Below are 9,488 nucleotides of genomic sequence, written 5' to 3'. Positions count from 1 at the left end.
GTTCTTTTAATATTAATTTCAAGTTAATTAATTGTGTTAAAGCTCTTTCATATGTTAGATTGCATTGTATTTTTGAACAACTTAAGGAAATTTCATGATTCTCGTGTAATATACTTTGTTGTGTTTACAGTGGTAATGGTATTATGGTATTCTCAGATAAAACTGATATCAACAGGTAAATATTAAGTTATTGAAACAGGAGGCTTTAAAAAAGATGCAAATAAATAACACTTGACAATGGAACTTTAGACTGCATATAGCTGTTAATGGCAACAACAACAGTTTATTAACAAAATGTCATGTGGTAATAATGTTAGGACACTCGAGTCTTTATGACTCCAACTTCTGGACAAGATCAACAACAATACAATTTTCTGATGAAGACTTACTAACTTAAAGTTAAAACTCTTACCATGAAATTCCAAAATGTCATCTCACTCTCATTAGATGATCAGTCTCATTATCTCAAAAGGGGAAATCAGAGTTTCCATCATCTCTATATCAACATATATCCAGTATGCCAATTGTCATTAAAAAGTAATTATAGACTTATCTACTGTATTGATCACATACAGAAACAGTCAAACCCACACTAGTCCTGACTATGTGTGACTGCTTAATGTCAGGACTTGGTATAGTACACAGCTGGGCACATTCTGCCTGTTTAGAACATATTACTAAGCACAGGCAACAATACGTATACTGAAATTTTGAAAATATTTACCTGAATGTACCTAAAGATATATTCACATTCTAAGCTGTAAAAGGGTTCCAAGCATTATATTTAAATATCACAGCATTACGAGTCTAAATATAAAATTATAAAAACCCTATAACCCGAAAAGTGGACCTTTCTTTTTCAGGTGCAAACTGGGACATCATAAATGACACTTGCCTACTCAGAGTGTATTCATTAAACGATTCACTCATGTTTGCAGGTGCAGCATTTGTGTTTCCACATACTCTGATTATCAAATTTCTTGAATTTTACATTGCTTTTTTATCCTACAATATATGTCACCATAGTTAAGTGTTTATATTTATTTACCTCCTCCTAGGTGGAAGGAAAAAGAGCTGTAGATAGTTCCATTCATCTTTCTTCACTTCACGTTGACCATCATCATGATGAGCTGTACTATTGGCTAGATTTACTGCCAGCATCGGCCAGTAAAAAAACTTCCGTAAAAAAATCCAAGTTGGTAGAGAGTTTTATTATTGAAATGAAAAAATATTTTATATGCTTAAATATTTAGAGATGGAATAACTTTTATTAGCCACTGTTATAAAATGAAAATCTACTTTTTTTTTAAGTCTGATTGTTTATGTGGAGGTTGTTACTTTTGGTGCAAGTTTTCATATGGTTAATATGAATGGACATACAATTTTAATACCAACAACATTGCTGACACTTGGCTATTTGAAGCAGGTTCTTGTCCAATCATCAATAAGCTTTCTTTAATCCAAAGCATTTTCTTCTGCTCAGTTGACCCAAAAATCTTGAAATTATGGAAAAAAATGCTCAATGTTTAGTCTGGTTTTATGTTAAACTTTTCTGAAATGTTTATAATTAGACACCTGGTGATCAACACTATTGACAAACAAAGCAAGTGTATTCGTATTTCTAAATTTGGATATAAATATAAAGTACTGCACAGGAAAAGTGTTCAGATAGTGCTCTTTAGTCATATGCAACTCAATGCATCAAAATGATTCAATGTACAGAGCTCACAATTTTCATAAATTTTACTGATATAAACTGTAATATTTTTATACATTAAAAGTGCTACCCTTTATTGAAAAAATAATAATTCTTTTAAGAACTACAATTTCTCAGTACTACATTTAAAAATTACATCAATGAAGATATAATCAAACCCTCATGTACAGTCCTAGTAAAAGTTGTATGAGGAGAGTACTTTTATTTAAAAGTGTGTTCTGTTATTTAAAAAAAATGGTTGTTGCACATACTTTAATTATTTTTCTAACTATTTGAATCTTGAATACCCAAAGTGTGAAATTTGTTTATGGGTTTGTGCTTGTGGTGACATTCAGTAGATGGCGCCACATTCCATAAGCCTTAATCACTTCTTCTGGCATTGAGATTGTGTTGTAGTTCAGCACAACAGATGGCACCATTGTATTTATTATTTCGGTCTCATACATATATATATATAGACAGCCATGCCACTGCTCTATTATAGTAAACTACTTCAATTAATGACCCCTCTAGTGTTTACCGTAATGGATGGAAAATGATAAAGTGTTCTGTTCTGTTCCATTATTCTCGTGACAGGTATAATCACATCATAAAGTGAATTAAACCCTACAGCAGTATTGTTTTGCTGAATTTGATTCATCAAAGCTACTTTTTAAAACAATAATGGGTCATTTTTCACAAAAACTGTCATGCATTTTTATTATCCACGGATAAGTAGGTTCCAAAAAATGATTGTCATAATTTGCCACTTTTTTAGTAACGGTGAGACAAAATTTGGATGTCTGACCGATAAACCAATACAGTTTGTTTCCCTTGAAATGTCTCGCACGTGCATCTATTGGATTCTTCACTCTTAGACACTGTAATGGTTTAACATATTAAGTCTTGGTGGTTTAAACTTAAGTATTAGGGAATAAATGTGTTAAGTCCCAGTGGTTTAATGCTTGAAACTAACTTTTTTATCATTGACAAATGTTTGGCTACTCTTGATCCACCACAAAAAATAAGAGATTTATGAACTGTATGCCTTTAGGGAATATAACTATTCAGCTGAAATGGATTTCCACGAAGCATAATGTTTTTGATTTCATATCTTCTAACATACTATCAGATAGTTTGTATCTATAACAAAAGTACCGAGTCTGTCTGACACTATCCCTAATTTGGAACTACTGACCAGAGGGAAGACAGACAGTCACCAGCGTCCTACCACCCGCCATCCATACTAAAGGATTAATTGTCACTTTTATATTATACCCACAACCTAAAAGGTGGTGAATATTTTGTGACATTGCATGGTTTTAAACCTGGCTTGCCAGTTCTGAAATCCAGATCTATACCACAGGGGGCCAACTTGCCCTCCTATCAAACTTTAGTTCTGTGTTTGTGATAATAATGAAATTACTAATATGAAATGAAGAAAAACACAACTTATACACGACTTGAATGCGCTGTTTTTACTTGCTATTTAAAAGTAGGGGAACCCCATTGAAGAATAACACACAAGCAACAAATCAGAAAAGGCTTATTGATGGTTTTATTGTGGTTTTTCTCAAATGTTGTGCTTGAAGCCATGTTTTAAATAATTTTGACTGGTCTGAATATTCGTAATCATGCCTGGATTATCAACTGACAGAAATATTTCAATGTCCACTGATCATTTCTAGCTAAACACAAGAACCCACTGTCTTTTAACCAGTTAACCACTGCTAATTTTGAGACCGGGTTTAATGTGTTTACTGATTCAAGTGTGTCAGGCATGCTAGACTGTGAATCCGAGGGTTGATGGTTTGTGTCCAGTTGCCACAAAATTATGCTTACACTTTGGGCTAGGAATGCATTATGATAGCGATTAGAGTAGCTCATGAGTGGGTGTTGTTGACTAGCTGCTTTCCCTGTAACATATCGGCTCAAATACCCCTTGTGGAGCTTTTCTGAGAATATATAAAACAAACAAAATAAATTGTTTTGAAAAATATATGCTTCTGTCATTAACATGTTTCCCCATGAATATATATGGTCAAATTAATAACTATAGGTTTGTTTTTATTCAATTAGAAATATTAAAAAATGAAAAGGTTATAGTTTACACAACCTACTTATGTAAAAAAAAAGGTTAAACTGACATGTTCTCTCACAAAATGCTGATGTTTTGTTTAGGTAACAATATATTTCTTTTTAGCTGTTTTGTAAAACTTGGACTTAAGTAAACCGTATATAGAGCATCAAAAATAGTCCTCCATTTCACGTAAGTAAACCACATCAAAAATAGTCCTCCACTTCAAATAAGTAAACCACATCAAAAATAGTCCTCCACTTCACATAAGTAAACCACATCAAAAATAGTACTCCACTTCAAATAAGTAAACCACATCAAAAATAGTCCTCCATTTCACATAAGTAAACCACATCAAAAATACTCCTCCACTTCACATAAGTAAACCACATCAAAAATAGTCCTCCACTTCACGTAAGTAAACCATATCAAAAATAGTCCTCCACTTCAAATAAGTAAACCACATCAAAAATACTCCTCCACTTCACGTAAGTAAACCACATCAAAAATACTCCTCCACTTCACGTAAGTAAACCACATCAAAAATAGTCCTCCATTTCACAAATCAGCTTCTTTGTTAAAAAATTATAACAAAACTGAAGACCCAAACAGGTGTGACAACCAATTTAATGAGCATCTGTCATGTGAGATGCCACTAAGTGTATACACTTTACAAGTTCAGAGTTAGGCAAGTGTCACTTTCAAGCTTGTGCTAAACAATTTAAAGATAATAGAGTGTTTAACGTTTATGAGAAGCTGTATAGTTGCACCTCAAGCTTTAATAATGTTTATTTTATTTCTGTTGGTATGTGTTCTATATAACTCAATTTAAAAGATGAATAAATAATTAGAAAGCATTACTTTGATACTAGTGTTTTGTATGATGTACTGCAGGGAAGTGTTCATGAAGGATGCTAAAAACGAAGTAAAAGATTATTAAGTATGCTCTGAAGATAAATTATTTCGTTTTCTTTCTAATTAATCTTTGATAATAAATGGTTTATATTGTTTATTTCAGGTTTTCGCCACAAAATTTCATTGACGAATCTCTTCAACTTCATCTTGTTATAGAATTAGAAGATATTCTAGTAGTAGCTAATTTTCCTGGCTGTTGTCCTTTTGGTGGAGGACTAACACACAGCAGGGTTACCACAGATTGCTTTGTTGATGTTTCTGGTGAGTATTACTTGTAGGAATATATTAACGTTAGAGTTTTCAAAAATACTGAAAGGTTGAGAAAATAGAGAAGTTATAAAGACCTCAAAATCAGAATAGGACCATCAAATAATAACTCTTGAAGTCTAAATAAACCTAACGTTTATCAAACCTACGCACCAGTGGTATTTCCAATATACATATCTTTAACATTTTCTTTAGAAGTTATCCTAGGAGCTTAAGAAATAATGTTATTCAAAATTATCAGCTGTATTATTTTGGCTTTGATGCATGATATTGTAAATTTGATTTTTTAAAATAAAAGTTATGAAAGGATTAGTCCGAACTGTATATCATTTTGTTTTATAACTTGTAATATATTGAGATTGGTGACTTAAATAAGAGAGATTTAAGGGACTCATTTTTATAAGTTGTATAAAACTTGGTAGTTTTAAAAGTTTAGTGTTGCAAGAGAATTTGGAGATTATGGCTTTAGTGCAAAACTATTATTTTAGTAATCCTGGCATGTATTTGAAGTAGTAACGTAATTAACTTATGAACCTCTTGAATACCAGCTTACAAAAGTATCAATTTTGGATGGCCATTTTACACTAGAATGGTGCTCTTATGTTTCTTAGAAAATCATCACATTTTTGTTTGTTGTCTAGTAAATTATTTCTGTGGTTGTTTTTGTACCATCTTTCATGTTTTATAATTATTCAGTTTTGATGATTAAGCTGAATTTTTTTCACGTGTAATAAAAGTTTCTGGAACATTTACATTGTAGTTTTCAGTTGTTGATACATATGCAAAATAAGTTTAAATGGTTGCTGGAAGTTATATGAATTAGTATCGGTTTAGATTTAATGCAGAATTTGACATGTAGTTATTTTTTAAAGTCATAATTAGTTTTCATATTTGCAAGCAAAAACTAGCTATAATATTAAACCAGATTCTTAAGGGTTTATGCTTCCTTGTGATATATTTTATTTTCATAATTTTCCAGACCAAATTCACAGTAGTTCTCCAGTAAAAGAACTGAGGTATGTGTAATGTTGATGAATACTTCGATAGTATTTTTTGGCAAGGAAGTTAAGCCACAAGTACTGCTATATTAATTAATGTTGTATGTTTCTGAATCTGTTTGTTTGTCTGTGAACTCCTACACTTTTTTAGCACTAGCAAGATTAAATTTGGCAGGTAGATTTGGGGTGGCATTTAGGGTTTGGGTGTGGCCCTTATCTATATGGCATAGTCTCTTACCAAATGGAGCTAAAACATGCCAAGAAGGCCACCCAGGTGTGATGGATGGGTTTAGAAGTAGGTTTCTAGAGCCACAAAAATCCAATTCTGTGTTCCTCCTCCTTTAACAGATCCAAGAGAAGCCATGTGGTTTAGAAGTAGGTTTCTAGAGCCACAGAAATCCAGTTCTGTGTTCCTCCTCCTTTAACAGATCCAAGAGAAGCCATGTGGTTTAGAAGTAGGTTTCTAGAGCCACAAAAATCCAATTCTGTGTTCCTCCTCCTTTAACAGTTCCAAGAGAAGCCATGTGGTTTAGAAGTAGGTTTCTAGAGCCACAAAAATCCAATTCTGTGTTCCTCCTCCTTTAACAGATCCAAGAGAAGCCATGTTTGAAACTTTGTTCATACTCTAATCAGAAGATAATGGGACAAAATTTAGAACATAAGATCAGTTCCCTGGGTGGGGGTCCTAAAAGTGTTTGTTTTCAGGAATGCACCCTCCTTTTGGTAACTATAGAAGTAATTGGGGATAATGAAGGAGCTTGATCGGTACATTAAAGCCCCTGTGAATCATGAGGTTTACCTTTCAACCTCATAGTAGAGCATGTGTATTTGGTGGTATTTTATATACTGTACACATTATAAATTCAGTTACATTGCAGTTGGTACAGTTATATTTGTATACAATTAAATTTGATATTGTGTATTTATGAATTTTTTATGTAAAATGTTTAGATTAATTGGAAACATATTAACTTGCTTCTGTAAGCCTCAGTATTCAACAGAAAAGCAGAAAGTATCATTTCTGTAGATTAATATTTTTGTTTAAACATAATTGTTTTATCAATAGATAAATTTGTGAAGTCATATTCATATTTTAGAATAAGTTTATGTAAAACCTCTTGTTTTATTTTTGTCATAGTTTCACTGTGTTATTCCTTTTACTGAACCAAAAAATAGAAGGAATTTCTTAAATATAATAGTGTATTTAATCTTGAAAAATATGGTGATATTATCTTCAAATCGTCTAACCTATAAATATGAGAAGAGAAAAACAGTTAAAATAATTTTGATATCTAAAATCACAGAGAGAAAGATCTAGCCTTCATTTGTTTGAAGTCTTAATTTTTTAACTACCTGTATTGATTTTAATCTTTTTACTTTGAAGTTGTACCATAAGGGAAGAAACCGTGTATAAAATCTACTGTATCTTTCAGTGTTGAACTGTTGTTTGAAATGGCTTGGTGTAGAGTGAAAGACAAGAATATCTTTGATGTAACATTTCAGAAGAAATGCCATTACTGGAGCACACCTCTTGGTTTGGGAATGATACTTTTTAAAGTATGTTTTTAAGTAATAATATCATTACTATTACACCACAGGCAATATTATCATAAATCCAAAATGTAGAAGTTTGTTCAATCTAAATTTAAAAAAGTAAAAACAGCAGAAAAAAATCCAGTTTCTTTCCTGTCCTAAGAGATAACAAGTACGAAATTTCAAGGTGTTTTTTAGCTTTGGTGTTGATGTTGTATTGATAGCATTAATATACTTGTATAAGATCTACATTTGAATTGTTGAAACCAGAGAATGTAGTAATCGTAACTATTCTGTAGCAAGATAAGGACAACAGCCTTTTTGAATCAAAAAATGAGAAAGAATATGTAAAGAAATATGATGCAGTATCCAAAATTATTATTATTTTGCTGGTCAAACTGATCAATAACATGGCAATTTCACTGGTACAAAATACTTGTACAGTGCTAGGCTTAACTACCAACATCTGAATGTTATCAGTACAAATCAGTTATGTTTTTAATAAAACTGTTTTTGAAAATAACATAAATATTAATTTCACATTAATCCCACCTGGGACATTTTATTGAGTTTTACAGTTAATAATGTTTAAAACTTTTCTGGCATTAATTTTTTGCTTTTTCAACAGAGGGCACTGCATAAACTATCATTTCATTGTCCCATTATGAATAATTTCAGAGTAGAAGCAAGCCAATCATTCTAATTAAGATTAACTTACTTAGCAAAAACAATTCTATTTTGTATTATAACATTTAAGTTAATAAACAATATTGACAATACATATCTGAGTAAATGCTGTAATCATGAACTTCTTTTCATTGTGAATGAAATTCGGGTTATGTTTGAAATACGCTTCCTGTGCCAGGCCCAGCCTAGTAGTTAGTGTACAGTATTGTGCATCTGAGGATTCATGGTTTACTTCCCATTGCCACAATGTGAGCTTTGCACTGTGGGGCTGTTGAAGCATTACAAGAGTGACTGCCAAATCCTGCTATTTGATTTGAATAGCTAAAGAATTGGTTGGTGCTGTTGATTAGCTGCCTTTCAAAATTAGAGTCATTTAGCACAGATGGCATTTGTGTAAGGTTGTGTGAAATTTCAAAACAAACAAAAAAATTAAATTTTCCGAATAGAAGTACCATTGTACTTAACTGCTGACAAAATGTAACTATCGGAATAAACTTGATATCTTGTACTTATCATTGTACTTAACTGCTGACAAAATGTAACTATCGGAATACACTTGATATCTTGTACTTATCATTGTACTTAACTGCTGACAAAATGTAACTATTGGAATACACTTGATATCTTGTACTTATCATTGTACTTAACTGCTGACAAAATGTAACTATTGGAATACACTTGATATCTTGTACTTATCATTGTACTTAACTGCTGACAAAATGTAACTATCGGAATACACTTGATATCTTGTGCTTCCATACATTCATACAAGCTTCAACTTTGGCTTGTAAACAAGAACAGTGCAGATTTGGAACAAGATGTATTATTGTGTTTTATATAGTTTTATTTGGTGTTACAAACTAGAAATCTGTATAACTAAAGGTTATGGAGTCATTGACGAACTACAATGCTCATAGCCCAGTATCGATTAGTAGTAATATTCTAAAGATTGTACGTGGATATTTAAGCTAAATTTTGTATTGTATCAGAGAATATGTTATGTTTTATCAGGACCACGTGTTTTTTATTTTAATTTTTAAAAATATTTTTCAAATTGATTTGAACAAGATATTCTATTCATAATATTTTCCCACACTTGAAAGTTCAACACCTAAAATAATATATATATGTTCAACTTTATTTTTATGAGTATACAAATTCTATGTACTTTTACATAGACAGATGGTTAGGATGCTCGACTCCCACTCTGAGGGTCGCGTGTTCAAATCCCAGTCCCACCAAACATGCTCGCCCTTTCAGCCGTGGGGGTGTTATAATGTTACGGTCAATCCCACTATTCGTTGGTAAAAGAGTT

At 31.9% G+C, this 9,488-nt stretch overlaps 1 protein-coding gene across 1 annotated transcript in view; it reads left to right on the top strand.

The window, feature by feature from the left end:
- The window catches only part of LOC106462993 (protein KIAA0100-like), a gene marked incomplete at its 3' end in the record, with an annotated part of 27,759 nt that overhangs the window by 8,115 nt on the left and 10,156 nt on the right, over window positions 1–9,488 (top strand). Inside the window, exons 5-8 of the mRNA XM_022390396.1 lie at window positions 1,059–1,195; window positions 4,792–4,949; window positions 5,935–5,971; window positions 7,387–7,510. Coding sequence (XP_022246104.1) covers window positions 1,059–1,195; window positions 4,792–4,949; window positions 5,935–5,971; window positions 7,387–7,510 — 456 coding nt within the window. The remainder of the gene's footprint in view (window positions 1–1,058; window positions 1,196–4,791; window positions 4,950–5,934; window positions 5,972–7,386; window positions 7,511–9,488) is intronic.

Source organism: Limulus polyphemus, unplaced genomic scaffold (assembly GCF_000517525.1).
Source record: "Limulus polyphemus unplaced genomic scaffold, Limulus_polyphemus-2.1.2 Scaffold1296, whole genome shotgun sequence".
In the NCBI taxonomy this organism is placed as follows: domain Eukaryota; kingdom Metazoa; phylum Arthropoda; class Merostomata; order Xiphosura; family Limulidae; genus Limulus; species Limulus polyphemus.
This window is presented reverse-complemented; position numbering and strand designations above follow the sequence as displayed.